Raw genomic sequence first — 19,638 nt, 5'->3', positions numbered from 1 at the left:
CTTCCTTGGTTGCTCTGTTTCTCAGGATTTAAGGAAGGAAGTTACATATGCCCATACGACAATACCGCCAGCATTCAAGGTTAGAAGTATAAGTCAGGAACAGTACAAATTGAGGATCTAAATAGGACAAATTTGAAAGAATAATCATTTGAAGGCTTCTGGGGAGGTTTTGCTTTTGGGCATACAAGCCTTCGGCCTACACTCAGATCATGTTTTCTCTTTATTCTCTTTATCTGAAGATGGCTACTTCAGATGCAACTCCTAATCACAAAGTCCCTAATCCATTGGTTACTAGAAGCTTTTGGGATTTACCAAGGCAATGATTCCTCTTCTAGTTCTGGTCTTTTCTTCCCTATGCATTTACTGCTGGTATGATGCTGGGAGCCCCTATGATTGACAAAAGATGGAAAGAAGGATGTTTGAGATAAAGCACTCCAGTAGTAAGTCTGTTATCCGTTTTGCTAATCTGCCATGTGGAGTCTCTGTGAAGAACTCAGGGCAGGCAGAAAACTGGGGGTTGAACAGGACATCCATATAGCCAGCAATTCTTCCAACACACAATTTGGAAAATATGAGCTGTTTCAGTGCATTAAATCAGCAGAAAAACTATTCACTTTTGTATTAGTTTTCTGCCAACTCAGTGCACTGAAATGGCTCAGCAACCCAATGACCAAGGGAGTCAGGGAAAGGGGCTGACTGTCAGAGGCAAGAGATAGCAACAAGGCAGCCAGCAGTTAGATTGCCTTAGGCTGCTAGACAGCTACAGCCTTAATTTCCTGTCATTTTTTAGCTTTGATTGGCTTATCAAGAGGTCAGATGGAGAGCAGTGCTGTTGTAAGGAAACAGGAACACACAGCTGGAGGAAAAGGAGAACAGCAGCACTCCAGTGGCCCAGCTTAGATTAGTTTAAACCACTTGAGTCACTAGTGCCCTACGTTTTTCAGTTCTGTTGCCAAAGGTGAGATGCTTACATATGATTAATTCCCTCATATGGAGTAGCGAAGATATTTCTAAAGGATTGCTGGTGAGAGATCACTAAGCAATTTCGCTGTTAACATCTAACCTGCCCACTCAAGTTTCCATCTTACTCTTGAAGCATGGAAAGGCCTTAAGAGAAATTAGCCTAACTTGTAATGTGAGGGGAACTGATAACAGAGAAACAGTGAAGCTAAGTGAGCTACACACTTGCATTGTCCAAAAGCTTAGGTTTCCCTTCGATTCTGTCAATAACTAAGGTGCTTTTGCACATCTGTAAAACACCTAGTTCATTTTTTCCCTTTTTCCTCCCATAAAAAATTCCTATTGAATCAAAGATTCTGGGAGTTATCCTTAAGTGTGGCAAACCAACTATTGGTTACAGCTCTGCAAGGATAAAAGCTCTGAGGAAAGAAAGGAAAGGAGAGAGAGAAAATATTGTTTCTACTTAAAACAAAACAAAAAATGTAGCTAAAAATTTATTGACTTCACTTCTGGTTTAGGCTCTCTAGATATCTTACTAATTAGTACGCAGTCATTCACAAAGCAATCAGAAAACCAAGAAAATCAAAGGCAACAAAAAAGCCAGGAATTGCACTTCTCATACTACCTGTTGCATTCTTTTTCAACTGTTTACTGCATCTTACAGACGTGACTCAGTTATAAGTCCTCAATTATTTGTGGAGAAGACTTAGCCAGTTTGTGCCACATTCTGCCCTCAGGTGCACAAGCACAGCATCACCAGACTGTATGCAAGCACCTAAATGTTCTTTAGTATCTTAAATGGAAAAGATTCTTGTAGTATTCCTATTGAAGAAGAAACTTACCACTTAAATATGTTGTAGGAAACTTAATATCCTTTGTCTAATTTCTCTTTTTTCCTTTTTTACTGGAGCAGCAAAACACTCTGTTATCTGATATGTGCAGTACTTTGCAAAAATTTAAACTCCTCTAGAACTCTGCCATTCTTTTAATACAATTATTTAGTAACTTGAAAATAATTTTGCATACATTTCTATTGCGTCCAGCAAACTTGCAAATTTACAAAGCTTTTCAGAAAATTATTGTGTAGTCTAGAACAACCAAACTTGTGTCTGTGGTTGGGCAGGAAGGGAAGGAGAGAAACCTGGAAGTGTAGCTGGATGCCAAAAGGGTACTTGGCAGACAAAAATACTGGGAACCACTCACCACAGATAAAGTAATCGTCTCACAATTTTTTGTAACCATAGCAAATCATGCCATGTTATTGGAGAGGGGGTGGAAATTCTCTTTTAAGTAGAAATCTGAATTTTTTTCCTACCTTTATGGATAATAGATTAAGTTTTTAATGAACTTCCAATATTTTCTTTTAAAATATGACTAAAATAACTAACAATGTTTTTGTGTAGCATAAAGGTGGTTTTCCAGACTTGTCTAGGGACTATATAATGTATTTCATTGGCTTATTACATAATATCTAACAGCGTTTTATTCTGCAATTTGCAACATTTCTGTTACATTAATAGAAGGATATAAGCCTATTTCTTCAGCTAATGAAGTCACATACAAGTATTCTCATGTGTGTTAGTTGAAAACTGCATTAAGTAGCAAAAATGTCAGCACATTTCAAAGATACTGCATTCATATCTTACTAGGATTCAGCCTGTAATCATATTTAGAATTCCTTTGACCCTACGCCCCTCAGTCAAGTTAATTTACACCACTTTTATAAAACCTTCAAAATTATACTTGATCCAAAATTGTCTGCACGCAATGTTAGAAAAAAGCCAAGCTAGTAAGAGCCAAGAAAAAAAAAACAAAACAGATAAGCCATGAAAAATGTAACCCAAAACCACACAGGTCATGAAGTCTATAAATTACACTATTCAAACAGATGTGCTCTGATTTCTGATTTGGTCTGTAGACTAGACCAAATTATACCATTTATCCAAACTTCCCGACCCTTGTAAAGTGCTTGGAACATTATATAACAACTTTTAACAGACAAAAATCTTTTGTAAAATACTAATCATTTCATAACTCCACATGAAACTCTAGAACTGGTAAATGACCCTGAATTCATTAACAGCTAGGATTACATCAGGGAATATTCCTGGATGCCTATTCAACAGTCACAAGTTGAACCTCCTATAAAAGCTAGCCAAGCAACTACTTCCTTTTCCCCAAATGGTCTCCATTAGCACAGCTTATATCACAGAGCACTACAACTTCAGGAGTTGCTCAGGTAAGCATCTTAGCTTGTTTGTTTTCCTATTTTAAAAACTTTGTTCCAAGAAAGTAAAGCTTTTAAAGAGGCATTGCTGTGCTGTTGCTCAGTTCTGTTCCCAACAGAAGACCACTTAAAGATCATCTCTAAAATCCATGCAGTCTTTTAAGGCTGGCACAAAAATCTGGTATTTACAGCGCCTGCTGGGAAGGTGACACCTTGTGAGCTATTTGTTTTTTCCCAGGTAGCTTCACATCATGGTATTTGGTCTCAGTGTGTCCTTGCTGTATGTTAGATGCTGCTCTGTGAATAAAGTAGTGCCGTAGTGTCACCTAGCGGGAAGTTCTGCTTGCTGCCTCTCTTTTTACAGTACCAACAAATAACACGTTAAATAACAAAAAGGAAAATCGGTGTGTTGTTTTTACCTGCTTTCTGATATTCCACATTCCAGTCCACTACACCCCTATTAAAAGCTTTTTTTTTCTTCTAAAAAGCAGGCAATAGTTCAGAGTAGAACAATACATATAGTACACTCTTCCTCAGACTGTATATATCTGGTGAGTATTTGGTCTTAACTGGCTGATTTAAATATTTACTGAGTTCTGTTGCTGTTCTTTTGATTCCATGTCAATATCTTAATGCAAGTTTCTCTTCAATATTCTGCTCTATCTTTTCCTTTATTTACTACAATGACACACATTTCCACCTAATATTATTTCCATTTCCTGTCAGGGACTCTAATGACCTTTGAAATTAGTTTCAAACACCTGATTCTTTCAGTAGTAACAAGGATTTTTTTCAAGGATGGCACTAGCTGGTACATTGGGATCAGGGAGCATAAAGTTGTGGTTTAAAAAAAAAAAAGTAGTAATGATTGCTTTGACTCAATACAGGTGTGATGACACAACTGGAAATAATCTTTTTTTTTTTTTAAAATCATGCTTTGATTAGAAGTGATTGGAAAGGATGTTAGCTAATTAGCTGCACTAGAGGTAGAACAATAGCTAACACTGTTGTCTCTAATAACTTAATCACTGTTATAATGGGGTAATTTATTCACTGCTGTGGAATTTTTTGAGGTGTTGGTTTTGGTTTGGAGGGGGTTTTTTTGATGACTTCCTAAAGAAAACATGTTATCATTTCCTAATGCTGTTTTTCCTCAGCTGGCATTCACTTATCTCAGTGCACAAGGGGAAGAATGATTTAGTGGTTTGAGGAATGGGGAGGGAGGGAATAGTACAATATAAGCAAGGAACCTTTTATTTGATGCTGCTGTAATCACTGGAAGATGACTTTTGATAGTTGCACTACATACATGTATAGCTTATTGCCATCATGCTAGCACAAAGTGGTTGCTCAGAACTTGGTGGATCCAGCTCTATTCAGCAACCACTGAATTCTTCTCACTAAATACTGTGATTTGTATTGGTCTGTGAATTTTCTATAATGTGCTGTTAAACACACAACACACTAGGGTTTTTTTTAATGTTATTCCAACTACAGCTACACTTGGTATTTGTTCCTACTAGCCTTTTAAAGGTCAAAAGCTTGACTAGCTCATTTGTAAGGTAATCTATGTTTTGTTGATTGAAGATGTTATAGGAATGCAAGGTATAACTGACAGCTAATCATGAAAGTTCACCCTTTAGCATACAGTGGCATTTTTGCTGATTTTAAGTATTTAAAGTCTGTGATTCACTTGAAATGTTAAATGGCAAAAAAGTTTCTTAAAACATTACCCCAAAAAACAATAAATCTGAGATAAAGAGGAATTAACCAAATAAACTGTCTTGCTAAGTATCATTGCATTAAAATTAATATTCCTTTCAATATCACTGAAGGCAAATAATATAGCTTCTCCTATTCTAAAATTAACTATCTTCCATTTTGGCTAGCCAAGACTTTTGTCTTAAATGTACAGCTTCCTGATTAAAATAGGTATCCTTCAGGAATAATCTTTGTCTATACTTTGAATTCACCATTATTTAAATATTTCAAATGTGATCCCCCCCCCCCCCCAAGAAGACAGAGGAGGGGGGATGGTAAAATCAAACAACGCCATGCAAGATCTGCATGAAAAAGGAACTGAATTTCACTTAGCTCCGACGGCTTCATAATGATGCTTTTTCTTTAGAAGCATCTTGTTGATTTCTATGGTTAGGAAAAGCAAAAAGTAGTAATTGGGTCATTTAGTTCCCTGACTAACTTTTCAGTGAGCCCTAACAATTTTAAGTCTCAAAAATTCTATTTTTGTGATTGCACAGAATTGACATTTACGTACTCTGGCAGACCTAGACAAGCCACATAATGGGCTTTCAAAAGAAAACACTGTTCGTCTTCACATGAGTAGCAAGAGCTGGACTAGTGGTCTGTAAAGAGACTACCGCGGTAAAATATCATCATCTGCAGAAGACAGAAATAAAAATAAGCCCACTCTCAAAGCTAAAAGTGAATAGTGTTATTCATGCATAGTGCCCCTCCTTGATAAATCTGTGAATCGAAACCAAAGTAACACCTTTTTTTTTTTTCCCCTTTTTTTTTTAATGTGCTTAAAGCTGTATCCTGTATAAACTATGTCCTCCTTGGCTGCCCCAAATGACTCCTTAGGAAACTGTACTTTGTAAACAACACAAACCTCTTTAACTTAGGGCTCACTTACAATGTTACAAGACTTCTTGCTTGCTTTAAAATAAGAAGTGTGAGCAAAGAGGGCATTTAATGCATTCAGTGGCCGACTTCATAACATTTAAGTCATTTTGACCAAATAGTAATAAGTGAAGCACAATTAAATCGTATGGCTGTGTAGCAAAACTTTTAGCAAATTTCCATGCACAGTACAGAGTTTCCTATTTGATCTCAGCAGACACCTGAAATAAAATGATCAAATGTTTCTTTAATAGTAACATAAGAAATGATGATCACAGACTATGTGGTAGTTTCACTTTATATTTTTACAAAGTAGCTAATTGTAAGGCTGTAAAGGGGAGTCTGATGCATCATTACCTTATGGGAGCAACATACTGAGAGGTAAACAGAAGTCTTGGTTTGCTCTTATTTTCTCAGTCACAAAACTTATGCCCTATTCTTCGGACGCATTGAAAAAGTTATTTCAATGCTTAGAATTCTGCTTTGCTTCTCTAGCCAATATTGCCCTGACTAATATTGGGTGGACAGTAAAAGGCAGAAAATCACTGTCAAGTCTTATTCAAGTCAAACAGAGGTATATTCATCTAATCATCTGCAAGATAGCAACCTACAAAGCTATTAGATACTACTTCCTTATAAACACAGCCAAATACTGCTGGAGTCCACAAGATGGAGTAAAACTTATCTCTGTAACCTTTTAGCAAAAGTAGCTTAAAGCTTATACTTAGCTCATATGAATCATGGGTGAACAAGAGGCTGCTGATCTCGGAATTCTCAACAAAAATAGAAGACCTTCCCTGTGCTTTGTGGAACAAAAGTTGATAAATTTTCAGTGTCTGAGAAGCCAAGAAGACAGAATCAATCTTAAAGTAGCTTACAGTAGGAGAACAAATAAGATGCAGACCTGAAGATTTATTTTGCTGCAAGACTACTGAAATTGATCTTCAGCTCTCCTATTCCCTCCTCCTTCTCACATTTCTTAACAAAAAAACAAACAAACAAACAAAAAACTTTATATAGCCAAAAAGCTAATATGCAGCATCTACTATTTCATGACTAAATGAGTGACGTATCTCAAGCACATACAGTTGCTGGATGGGAAAATGGATAAGCCATGCATCAGTAGGCTACATCAATATTTGAGACAGTAAGATAAAATTTTCATACTAGGGTAATTTCAATTCCCCTTCATGATAGATCTTTTCTACCAAACACAGCCCACATACATTAATGAAGTAGCCTTACTGACTACAGTTATTTTTTAGTGTCAGTGATGCAAGGAAGCACTTTTCACAACAGTGAACCTGTCATACTAATCCACCATTCTAATCAAGTTATGATGACTTGAATTACAGGCAGAGTAATAAAGATCTCTTTAAGTTGTCACAACTGCATAAATCTGGGACGTCAAAAGATACTATAAATTTTCTAATTGAAAATTATGTTTGGGAACACAGATAGCAAAAAAACCTGTAAAGTGTATTTTTGTTACTTTCATAACTTGTTTAAAAGTAAACTCTTTCTTCGTCTTCCGGCCCCCCCCCCACGCGGCCACCCCCCCACCGCCATCCCCCCGTCTTTCACTCAGAACATCAAGCAAACTGCTCAGTTCTGGAAAGGCTTGTCTCATAGTCCTGCTTATGCACGCAGCTGCTTTAAAATCGTTCAGTTGGCTCTTCGGTACCTGCCTTCCAACCGGCAGGCAGGCAGGCAGGGCGTGGGGCTGCCGACTCGATTGCTCACGACTAGTGTCATATGACACGTTAAAGATGGCTGAAGGGGAGAGTTGCACCGCAGCTGCCGCAGAAATAAAAGAAGACTTTGAGATTATTGACAAAAAACAGATTCCTAATACGACTGAGTTGAAAAAGGAGGAGAAAGAGAAAGCGGAGGAAGCGAGGTGGTCTGCTCCTATCTTGTCGCTGGCCAAGAAAGCCTCGGAAAACTTAGCGCTGAGCTATGGCAACGCTCTGAAGTCTGCATCTTTGGTAGGATTCATATCCAAACCAGTCAGCAATGACAACACAGCAAAAACAAGTATGGTTATGCTTATTTAGTAAACTTGCTTTTATGGTGCGCAAATAAGTTTGCTCCCGTAAGTGCTATTGATTAGTGTCAGTGATGCATGGTTATTACTTTGAATTTATTTTTAAAAATCTGATGCTGCAGGTTTTTATTTAAGCAAAATTATACAAACAACACAGATGTAGAACTTAACAAAATTTATTACAATCGGAAGAATCTTAAACTCTTAATATATTTGGGAAAATTGACTTTAGTTTTATGCAGTAAGCTTTTATTTGATTGCATTTCTCCCTCTCCCTTAAAGTTCACCTCAGCAGCAGCCTGACTGCACTTTTAAGTGATCTAGTAAATTTGTTATCCTTCCTAGGTGTGCTGGTTCAGAGAAGGAACTATACTGTGCTTCTCATATAGCTTTCATGTCAGAAAGTAGACAAGTGAACTAAGATATAGATTTGTTATAAATTACTTTTGAACTATGCTAAAAATGCCTTCTATTTAACCACAGCTTACTTTATTAAACATCTGTATTCATGGATATAGCAACAATGCAGGTTTATGGAACAGGTATCTCAGAACTGAATTAAAAGGGCTTTAGTTGAATTCATATGGAAATTAAATCTCGGTGCTATTCATAACATGAAACAAAAACATTCAAATGTAGCAGTAATTGGGCCTGGAGTCTTGTACTCCAGGGTCTCAGACTACCGCGTAATGGTTTTGAAGCAATGGAGCTCAGTTTTGCTAACTGGTGCTGACCTTTTTGGTTTTAATGATATTAAGTATTCAAGCTGGAGTTCTGTGGGGATGAATTGTGACTGCATGGTGAAATAAGTTACTGGTGATGGACTTTTTTATTTTTTGTGAAAATTCCTCAATTTTGCATAGTCAGAGTTTAAGATTAATTCTGTCATGAAAAAACTAGATTCTTGTCTTTCCCTGCATCTCTAAGTCTCACACCAAACTCACAGATTTGTTTCCTGGATGCCCATCTTGAGCACCTGGGATCTAACCTGACGAAGGGCAGAATATCCCATTTTCTTCAGTTGCATTTGGAATAATGCTGTGAATAGATGTAATTCAAAACAACATACAGCATTTGCCAAGGGGTGGGGAATAAAATGTTCTCTTGCCTGAAATGGAGCTCCCACACTTAATGAAACTTTTACCATAATCTTTCAGCTTCTTATCTGTAAAGTAAGGGAATACAATGCTACCTCCCCAAATTGTTCAAAGTATTCGGATAATATGTTGATGAGTTTTATGGAAAATTCCATAAGAAAAATCTGTTCCTAACTTAGATATGAAATGCGAACAGGCACTAAATCGCCTATTCTACCTATTCATTATTACCTTTGACCAAGCACTATAAATTCAATTTAAAGCAGGTATTTTTAAGAAATAAGCTGACGCCTGCAAGACCACTTGTGGAAAACTATCAACTTGTTCCCTGCTGCCATCTTTCTCCAGAGACTTTATAACCTCTACTTGCTACTTCAGATCTGTTGAGCACATGTAAACTGTGCTGCACACTATGCAGTCAGTTGGACATATAGAAAGGCACATCATAAAACCAGTGTCTGCCATCGAAGAAACTATGCCCTGCCTTGCAGAGAAGGCCAGGAGCTACAAATCTAAAGAATACAAATCAAGAAAGACTTGCAGTGTTAAAGACCAAGAGATGGAGAACTGTTAGCTTTTCTTTGTGCTTCAGTATTTTCTGACTTCAAAGTGTGCTGAATAATTAGAGTAAACAAGGCAGGGGCTTCAAAAAGATGTTAAAACAAATCTGTTGAATTGAATGAGAGAGGAGACTGTGACTGCATTCTTAAAGATTGCAGCATAATGTCTGTGATCTTTTGCACTTGGGTAACCCGATTCCTAATCTTTGAGGTGTGGCTTTGGTAATGTGTCTAATACCTGTCTATTTTGCATGTACCAACTTGTACACAGTTTTGCAACACAGGTACTTGACTGTGTAAATTTGCACCAGTCTAAAAAATATTGTTCAAGTACTTATTTAACGTAATACAAACCCTTATTAAGACACTGTTTAATTTAAATTTGTGTTCATAAAGAACATTTCATTCACGGTTGTGTTGTTTTCTTTTTAAGTCTTGTGGATAATACAATACATGTATCTTGAGCAAGGCTTACAAGCAAAGTATTCCTGATAAAGTAAAAATTCAAATTCAGGAAGCCATCAAAATAAGTTGGTGTTGCTACTGAAACACTCCAATACCCAAAGAAAGTCACTGATTTTCTGTTTCTGCAGTCAGCTTTTTTTCTGTTCCTGATGTGTAACCTGACAATACTGACATCGAAATTCAAAATATTACAGCCCTTTTAATCCTCAATCTCATCTCAAGACGTTATATGCAATTTTGAGGCATCCACTACATTGACTATAGTCATTGATACAATAGGCTACTGAGAAGACAGGACTTTGTGTGCTTTGTGATTAAGATCAATTTGATTAGAATGACTCCCTGTTTTCACTCTTCTGATACAGGAAGAGTTTTGCTCGTTTTTAATCCTAAATTAACATTATGTGCACAAAAAGGAAGGTAATAATGAAAGTTAGTACCGAAAGAGACTTTTGCATGGTGTTAGGAATAGTGTTAACAATCTTGCATGTGACTGACACAGGGGCTCTACCTGTTAGACTTGGTCTTCTGCAACTGCTATTTCTGCAAGGGAGTATGACCGTGTTTGATCCACAGGTGACAGCAGGGTTCTCCTAATGCAACAGCGTTGGCTCAAAAGATCATTTAGGTGGCCACTGGTCTGCGGCTGGCAGCATCTGTCAGAACCTGTTGCTGGCTGAAGGAAAAGTGGTAGCTGGCAGCCTGTTTTTGTCTCGCCCTCCTTCAGGTTTAAAGGAGGAGAGCCTGTCCCGCCTTGGCGGGGAGGAGCAGCAATACCTGCCTGGCGGGATGCCGGAGGGGAGGCGCTGACGAAGGGCGCTCGGCTCCCCGGGCGCTGCCAGCGCCACGCAGCAGAAACTCTTTCTAAAATGGCGCCTGCCGCGGCCCGCCCTCGCCACCCTCGGTCTCGCGAGAGTTTCCGGGAGGGTGGCGGGGTGGTGCGTGTGCTGTTGCCGTGGTAACGCGGGCGGGGAGGGGTCGCCTCAGCCCGCGGTGAGGGGAGGCGGGGGGGGGGGGCTGCCCTCCGGCGGCCGCCCGGCGCCGCGCCCCGCCGCCCAGGTAGGGCCGCGGCCGCTGAGGCGGCGCTAGGCCCGGGGGGCAGGTGCCGTGTCGTCGCCCCCCCCGGGGGCGGCGGGGGTGGTGAGCGGCAGGGCCGGTGCAGCGGCCCCGCTCCCGCCGGTGTCAGTTCTCGATCCGCGCGTACAGCGTGTTGGGGGTGGGGGGGGATTCACCCGTGTCTTACAGCCAGCTCTTCTCAAGCCGGTCACCTCCGCAAGATGGAGACCAAGACGGGGAGGCACCGCTCTTCTCAGCGCTGCGAGGGGTCGGGAGGAGTGCGTTTCTAAAAGCAGCTTTTCTTTCTCCACCCGTGTCCCCCCACCCAGGTGGGCGATACCACGCCATGGAGGAGCGGGCCAACCTCATGAACATGATGAAGCTCAGTATCAAAACCCTGATCCAGTCGGCCCTGAGCCTGGGCCGGACCCTGGACTCCGACTTCCCTCCCTTGCAGCAGTTCTTCGTGGTGCTGGAGCACTGCCTCAAGCACGGGCTGAAAGGTGGGTGCCTGCTCCCACACGGGCTGGTCCAGCTGCCGTGCTGAGGAGATAAATGAGTCTGTGTCGTGTCTCGCTGTGTCTCCAGTTTGACTTCTGTATGACGTTAATATTAATTGCGTACACTGTATGATGCTAATCAGTATTACAGATATAACTATGTGGTTACCTTCTCATATACCCTGTATTTTGTGCCTCCTAAGCTGTCAAGGTATTTTTAGTGCCTCCTTTTCATTGACATATTAGGAGCTGGTAAGACAAAGTAAAACATACGCTAAAATTTGTAACTCTGGAGTTGGAAGCCTGTCACTTTTCCTCACAAACTTCTCTGTATACTACCTTTAGTGAAGAAGACTTTTATTGGACAGAACAAATCGTTTTTTGGTCCTTTGGAGCTAGTGGAAAAACTTTGTCCTGAAGCATCAGATATAGCAACTAGTGTTAAAAACCTGCCAGAGTTGAAGTAAGTTGATTATTGGGGATGATGCGTTTTGCTTATACTGCTGGGAAAAAGAATCCTTCGTGTAGTCTCTCGCCTTCCTTAATGAGATCTTATTCCCAAAGAGAAAAATGGGGTATGTAGGAGGCATTGACTTCTCCAAGAGATAAGGAGGATATCTTAAAATACTCAGTGCTTCTGATTCAAACAATGCTATCAGATGAAAAACAGCATTTGGAAACTTCTATAACCTTGCTAAAAATAACCGTAAAGTCTTCACAGATATTTTCTTTCCTCTTCTTTCCCTCGCTTTTATGACTTTGTGTCATTTTGTGCATGTGCTAGTAGTATTTAATTTGGGTAATTCAGGATGATGGAAAGAGACTAGTTTTAATGCTAGGATGCATCAATGATTGAGTTATGGTGGTAGTTGAAAATATGTATGTCTTTCCAAGTTAGGAAGACTTTACAATATACTTTCCCTTCGCTGAAGCAATGGGATATACTTAAATGCTTCTGTGTTCTGGAGACAACACTTCATTTCCCCGGGGACTTCTTTTTAATTTTTGGGGTTTTTTAGTAAATAACCACCTTCATCTCCTTTTGTAAAGGGAGAATTTTGAATTGCACAAACCTACTTAATAAAATGCTTGGGTTTTTACCAAAACATGCAACTTTTCATTTTAGGACTGCTGTGGGAAGAGGAAGGGCTTGGCTTTATCTAGCGCTCATGCAAAAGAAACTGGCAGATTATCTCAAAGTACTCTTGGACCATAAGCATCTATTAAGGTAACAGTACAGACATATGCAGATTGTATTCACTGAATTACTGAAACTTTGCATTGCTGTAGTAAGAGGTCATTAATTGACCAGTTTAACTTTAAGCTTGTTCTTGCAACCTGCAGAGGAGCAAGTTGTTCATTGTTTTTGCAGTGAACCTACCGAGCAACAAGCAGAGTATTTTCTGTGAGAGTTCTGCATCTTCTGCCTTGTGCAATAAATTAGCGAGAAGGGGCTGATCAGCTGACCTTTATAAGGGCTACATTACTGTTTATATGATTTCAGTGATGGAAGTACCATTATAATTTTGATGTGCAGTGATGCCTTATAATATTTCTTCTAGTGAATTTTATGAACCTGATGCGTTGATGATGGAGGAGGAAGGAGCAGTCATTGTGGGTCTGCTAGTTGGACTGAATGTTATTGATGCAAACCTTTGCTTGAAAGGAGAAGACTTGGATTCCCAGGTGAAGATTAAAGCTTAAATAAGATCAATTGGTATAAGATTCTAGTATAATTAAGCACATCCATAAATACTTAACTGAGATGGGTCCAGAATTCTGTCCAGAATGTCCTGTGTGGAAGCTTGTCATGTTTCCCATGTTGAATCAAAAAAAAGTACATAAGTATCCATCTCTTTAAGTAGCAGTTCATGGAAATGCTGTCAAAACTAATAACTGCTAGGAAACTGAGCACACTGAATATGGTTATTTTGATGCTTTTATGACAAACACTAGCTTGCACGTTTGCTTCAGCTGGGAAGAATATAGGTATTATCTGTCTTTCTAAACTTCAGATTTTTACCTTTTTCCAAATATAAAGTAATGCCTGCTGCTACGCAGAATTGCACTGTGAAGGTGTGTTAATATCTTAAATATATTTTTCAGGTTGGAGTGATTGATTTTTCCTTGTACCTTAAGGAAACTCAGGACAGTGATGGCAAACAGTATGTATGGTGAATTAGTAATTCTAAATTGTTAACGTTTTTTTGTAGAACAAACCTGTCAATCTGTGGGAGCACATGAGTGCTAGAGATCTCAAACTCTTTTAATCATCTGAAAAAGAGAATCCAAAATAGATTTTGTTAGCTGAACCAAAGTACTAACTTTCAAAGGTTGAGCCCATGGTAGTTTTAACAACAATACAGTGTGGAGCGTTTGTGTCTTGAGCTGGGACCAAATTAAAAGCACCCAAAATTTTAGATTGTGTTTTTATTTGGTTTTAGGAGACAGGATCTGCCAAGTCACCCACTACTAAATCACTGCTTTGTTTCTAAGCACTGTTTCAGAAACGCTCTCAATTAAGTAGCTGTCTTTGTGGGAGAGATCTGTTATGGAGGGGAAAAAAAAGTAATTTTAGGTGAAATGTTAGGTGAATTAGAGACTGCAACTGTTAGCATCACTGTATCTAGAAGACTAGCGAATGGAGGGGACTTCATAGTTTGTGTGCTTCTGGCACGTCAGAGCACTTTACTGTTTAGCTGCTGAGGAGAAGCAGCTAAACAGCTGCTTCATCTCCCTGGTGCTTCCAGTCTAGCTCAGGCACAAGTATTTTTATAAGAAAAGGAGAAAAGGTTTCAACTCAGCAAGTCTATGCTGAAAACCCTAGTACAAACTAACACTTTAGAATGAAGGAGTTTCTTCTCAATCAATGAATTCTCACTTTTACAACCAGAGATGGAGGGATTACAGCTGTCCTTGACCAGAAGCATTATGTGGAAGAACTTAACCGACATCTGAGGTGGGATTTTCATCTATTCTAATCTACGAACACTTGTCCTGTTTATCTTTTCCAGTATGGCTTTGCATGTCTCTGCTGTCAGTCTTGTAGATTTTTGTCTGATATTGAAATGCCTTTTCTGATTATTTCCCAAAATCTTAGTTTCATTTTGTAATCTTACTCTTCTGATGGCATATGCGATGCAGAAAACAAGTCTGTGTAATGATAGTTTACTTTTTTGAGACTTACTAGTGATTAACAGAAGATTTTGGAGCTACTTTTTCAAGAGAAAACTATTACAAGTGCATGTGGAAATTCATTCTTTAGAGGAAGAGTCTCTATTCTTCCCCCGTAGGTTGCTCAGTGGGAGGAGCAGGCCTCACTTACCCTACTGAACATGAGAGGTGTTAAGACTGCAAAAGCTAAGCCAGAGCAGGGCTGCCAACTAATACAGTAGGCTGCCAACTGTAGGGAAATGCATGGTCCTCTCAGTGCTTAAGAGGAACAGTTGTCCTTCCTCTGGGTTTTTTTGCCAGCTCATCAAAGTATTTCATTGTAAACAAATGCAAGATGGTAAAAGTATGGTTGAGGATAGGAATAAATGTTGAACATTGGCACTTCTTTTATTGTTTTTATGCATCTCTTTTCCTTGCTGCAGTTGCACAGTTGCAGATCTTCAGAACAAAATAGACTGTTTAGAAAAGACCAATTCAAAACTCCAGGAAGAGGTTTGTGTCTGGTCTGTTAAATATTTCTCATAGCTCTTTTCCATCAGAGGCAAAACTCCCTAAGAGTATACCTTAGACTAAAATATTTGAGTTGATACTAGTGAAATGTGCGGGACTGGTAGGACTGGCATGAGTTGGCACATGGGGAAAGCTCTGTGGAAAGCTTCTACGTTATGTTAGCTGTTAAAATGCTTTTGGGCATCTATTTGGTAGAGAGGTTTCCTTAATCAAGTTTTTTGTCTTGCAATGGTGTCTCCACCCAAAAGTAATCATACCACTATAATGAACGTGACTTGTCCCTCTTCCTTCTGCACATACACGTGTGCATGTATTTGTCATGTGAGTTATACAGAACTTGGAAAAAGAGAAGGAGAAGAATCACACTTCAATTAGGAAATCTTTCCTAGCTGGGAACTGAAATAGAGTCCGGCAGCATGCATGATAGTGGTTGTTTTGGGTTTTGTGGTGGTGTGTTTTTGTATGTACGTGTGTGTGTGTGTAAATATATAGTTCAGAGTATATCTGTGTAGTCCAATTTCCAATACTTTTTGAGGTACGTCCATCTGAAAATGCCATAAGATTCCACCAGTGAATGTCAACCCTGACTTGCTATATGACTTCTAGTTCATACCAGAATGAATACCACAGATCACAAATCTGTGGTGGATTTTAGCCTTTTACACTAGGATGCATTTCTTTGCACAGTTAATATTTAAAAATAATTGATGAGGGCATGAAGCAGAAGTCAGGTGAACAAATGTTGGTGGGCTTGTTAATTTAGGCTGTACAGTGAATATGGCTGCAAAAGGGTCAGGCATCTTCTGGGGAGAATGAAAGGGACGAAAGGGGAAGTGAGCAGTGCACCTGCTACAAAGGCTGAGCTGCTAACTTTAGAATTCCTCCAGATGTTGCATGCTTGTACAGTGATTAAATACAGTTATGTTCTCTTTGTAAACAGCTTGCAGCAGCAACTGACCGAATTGGATCACTTCAGGAAGAGCAGCAGCAGTTAAAACAACAAAATGAATTAATTCGTGAACGGAGTGAAAAAAGTGTAGAGGTGGGACACTTATTTAAAGATGAGGAGGATCCTTAAAATAAGTGATCTCTTTCGATCAACTGTAGTTAGTGCTCTCAAAAGCACTTTGAACCGGAATGTTAAGCACAGTCTAGCATGCTACTGTGTAGATTGCTGTTTTTGTGTATAGTATGCACAGGTGTTAGATTTTGCTGTTCTTTACTACACACTTAAACATATACTTGCAGAAGGGAGAAAGCATTAAAAGTATTAGAATGGTTTCTTTTTATTCTTACTCTATTCTTTGAAATTTCAGCTTATTAACGTTTGCCAGCTTATTAATTGTAAAATAGGAGGATTTAACTTGAAATAGTACGTAGAAATATTGTGTTACACGCAAGAACTTAAGGCATACTTTAAATAGATAGCTTTGTGATCTTACGTGGCTTTTTTTTCCTTATAGGTAACAAAAGAGGATACAAAAGTAGAACTGGATACTTACAAGCAGTCACGCCAGGGTCTTGATGAAATGTACAGTGATGTTTGGAAGCAGTTGAAAGAAGAAAAAAAAATTAGGCTGGTAAGGAAACTTAACTATAGAAAGTGAAATGAAAGACACAGGATTCTGCATACTTTAAGGCAGCATTACAAATATAAGATGTATGCTGTGCACTTTTTGCAGCTGTTCAGAATTCATAAAGGAATTGCAAGCAAGATGCTGGACATGGTCATTAACAGTGTCTGTAAAGAACTGGAAATTGGGGCTTTTGGAATGCTGAAAATAAAAGGTCTTTCCCTGTTTAAGAACCTACCAGCGTTATTATAGCAGAGACTAAGATCAAAACACAAAGAGAGGCAACTGTCTTTATGGAGGAAAATATGGTACATGCACAACAGTCACTGGCACAGTGAACTGCTAATTAGTGACTGGTGAAGAGGCTGCCCAGGCTTGCTGAAGCCTATGGCTCTAAGTCAGCCCGACTCCAGCTGCCAGGAGAAACGCTTCATTTGACAGGCCGCTAAGTTACACACTGAGCTCTACACTTCATACCAGCAGATCTGCACCCTTGCCCTGATCTGGAGAGCTGAGATAGTATTTTGGTCTTATTAACTTAATGTATTATTTGAGACCTAGTTCTTCTGTAAAATCATAGTTCTGTATTATCTCAGAGTAATACACAGTTTGTGTATGGGGTTATATGGTTTTTAGAAGTGCTTATCCCTGACATATGACTACATAGCAGTAACCAGGAAATCTCTTTGTAAGGAACTAGAGAAAGAGTTGGAGCTACAAATTGGAATGAAAACAGAAATGGAAATTGCCATGAAACTTCTGGAAAAAGATACTCATGAAAAACAAGACACTTTAGTTGCACTTCGCCAACAGTTAGAAGAAGTGAAGGCTATTAACTTGCAGATGTTTCACAAATCTCAGGTATGTACATAGTGGAGAATAGAAAGAGCAGCTGTAGTGGTGATCTTCATATGTTAATCATGCACTGAGAATGCATATGCACTTATATGCATCTGAAGTAATACTTAGATGCAACAATTTTCTTAGGAATATCTATTTTTAAACTGCAGAAGGAATTGTTTAATTTTTTTATTACGCTTTATGATTGGTATGATATTGGGTATGTCTGGAAAGAAAGAGGGTTTCCTTGAGTACGCTGCATAGTCTGCCATAGGATCATCCAACAAACGCTGAGACAAACGGAGAGCTCTCACAGGGGAGAAGGTGTTTGCAAGAGTCCTTTGTTCTAACCACTGAATGATTCGTCTTTAAAAAAATGACTTACTGCAGCCAAGAACTGTGTTGCTTCTCCTTCCCATCTGTGTTGTCTTGCCTTTCACCTGCACCACATTTAACACTGTTTACCGTAGCAACCAACAATAAGCCTCTCTAAACCGATAGAAAACTATTGGTTATTTTTGTCTGTCTCCTGTTGTCTGTACCCAAATGGTCAGCTGAGTGCTATGGCCAGTGGAAAGGCAACACTGGATTTGGGAAGGGAGGAACTCTGTGGTCAGGCTGGCCTCTGGAGCTACCAAAAAGTTCTTGGATTGCTTTAGGTATATTGTTATACCCCCTTTAGCATAAGACCGGGCTCTCCAGATGTAAGATGGTTAGAGAAGTAAAATGAAAAACACTTTGCTTTCTGGGCATGTCTTCTTCAGTCTCTTCCTTACCGAGGCAGTTTTTAGAGTCTACTTTCTCCATCCTTTGTGTCATATATATTGCAGAGAGTTGGGGATGTTTTTGGGGGTTTTTTTTGTTGTTTGGGTGGGTTGTGGTGTTTTGTCCTTGGTTTTTTTCAGTTGGACAAAAAATATACTGATAGGCATTCTACAAGGAAGTGATGGAGTAGTGTTCACACAGAGCTTGTCTCCATTAATGAAATAAGAGTTTAACTAGACTTCCCCTCCCATACCTGGTGCCAGAAATCCAGAGGGGGTTTCTCTCAATTTTTATGGACTGTTTCCTGATGCCTGTTAAGGCTTTATCCAGGCCTTTGCCTCCTTCACAGATGCACAGAAACTTGCACGGCAATGGCCAGTGAAACCCCAGTGCTGAGGTATGCCTTTGCTTTCAAAAGCAGCATTTATTTTGGTTGTGTGGTTTTTTTTTTTTTTGCTTCCTGGTTTCATGCCCACCGAGTGCAGTTGTTACATTCAAATCATAATTGATATTCTTACCCTGTGAATTTAATTTGATAATTTCTTTCTCCAGGCTTGTTTCTAAAGTGAAGATTTTTGGCTTGTAGCTGATCTCATAGGTCAAAACTTAGTACAGTTAAGTTTGGCTTTTCTGAGCTCTTAACAAAACAAGTTGAGGAGTGTCTGCTCTGGCATTATCAGCATTTTGTTTGTACGTTCCAGTTAGACCCAGGCGTGGCCTGTAAGAAGCTGAACATTCTTTATCTAGTGGCAGACTTTCATTAAACACTAACACTTTGTGCTTTAGAAAACTAAAATGTATTACCTGGAATATCTATTCGCTTATTCCTACAGAATGCAGAGTGTTCATTACAACAGAAAACAGAAGCAATATCCTCTTTTGAAGGAAAAACAAATGAGATGATGTCCTCTATGAAACAAATGGAAGAGAGGTAATAATTACAAGCTCAAAAAGTCAACACTAAGTCAGTAGAAAGTTTCCAACTGAAACCTTCGTAGGATGACCTTCCATACACCTCCTATAGACATTTGGGCACGTGTGCCAGCATGACGTTCTTTTTCCTTTCTCCTCTTTATCACCCTCTGCGCTTGCCTGTTCTCTTTTCCCAGGCAAACATGCCCATAATTGACCCATTTGAAAACCATAGCTCTTTCCATAGGCAGCTTGTTTAAAAACACGTTGACTTTAGTTTAAGAACAGGTATGACTCTCGCTTTTGGGTTT

The 19,638-nt window shown here is 39.3% G+C and overlaps 1 protein-coding gene across 5 annotated transcripts in view; it reads left to right on the top strand.

Moving 5' to 3' along the window:
• Positions 1-19,638, top strand: part of RUFY1 (RUN and FYVE domain containing 1) — a 205,585-nt gene that overhangs the window by 181,706 nt on the left and 4,241 nt on the right. Inside the window, exons 1-13 of one of the 5 annotated variants that reach the window (XM_050905564.1) lie at positions 7,564-7,864; positions 11,382-11,555; positions 11,898-12,015; positions 12,679-12,780; positions 13,115-13,238; positions 13,659-13,721; positions 13,790-13,796; positions 14,454-14,511; positions 15,149-15,218; positions 16,177-16,278; positions 16,700-16,816; positions 17,504-17,671; positions 19,249-19,346. In XM_050905564.1, the coding sequence (XP_050761521.1) occupies positions 7,597-7,864; positions 11,382-11,555; positions 11,898-12,015; positions 12,679-12,780; positions 13,115-13,238; positions 13,659-13,721; positions 13,790-13,796; positions 14,454-14,511; positions 15,149-15,218; positions 16,177-16,278; positions 16,700-16,816; positions 17,504-17,671; positions 19,249-19,346 (1,469 nt within the window). In that variant the 5' untranslated portion in view covers positions 7,564-7,596. Of the gene's footprint in view, positions 1-3,169; positions 3,200-7,563; positions 7,865-11,381; positions 11,556-11,897; positions 12,016-12,678; positions 12,781-13,114; positions 13,239-13,658; positions 13,722-13,789; positions 13,797-14,445; positions 14,512-15,148; positions 15,219-16,176; positions 16,279-16,699; positions 16,817-17,503; positions 17,672-19,248; positions 19,347-19,638 lie in introns of those variants that run through there. The other 4 variants (XM_050905566.1, XM_050905563.1, XM_050905565.1 and 1 more) reach the window with 4 other exon arrangements.

Source organism: Gymnogyps californianus, chromosome 14 (genome assembly GCF_018139145.2).
Source record: "Gymnogyps californianus isolate 813 chromosome 14, ASM1813914v2, whole genome shotgun sequence".
NCBI classification, from domain to species: Eukaryota; Metazoa; Chordata; class Aves; order Accipitriformes; family Cathartidae; genus Gymnogyps; species Gymnogyps californianus.
This window is presented reverse-complemented; position numbering and strand designations above follow the sequence as displayed.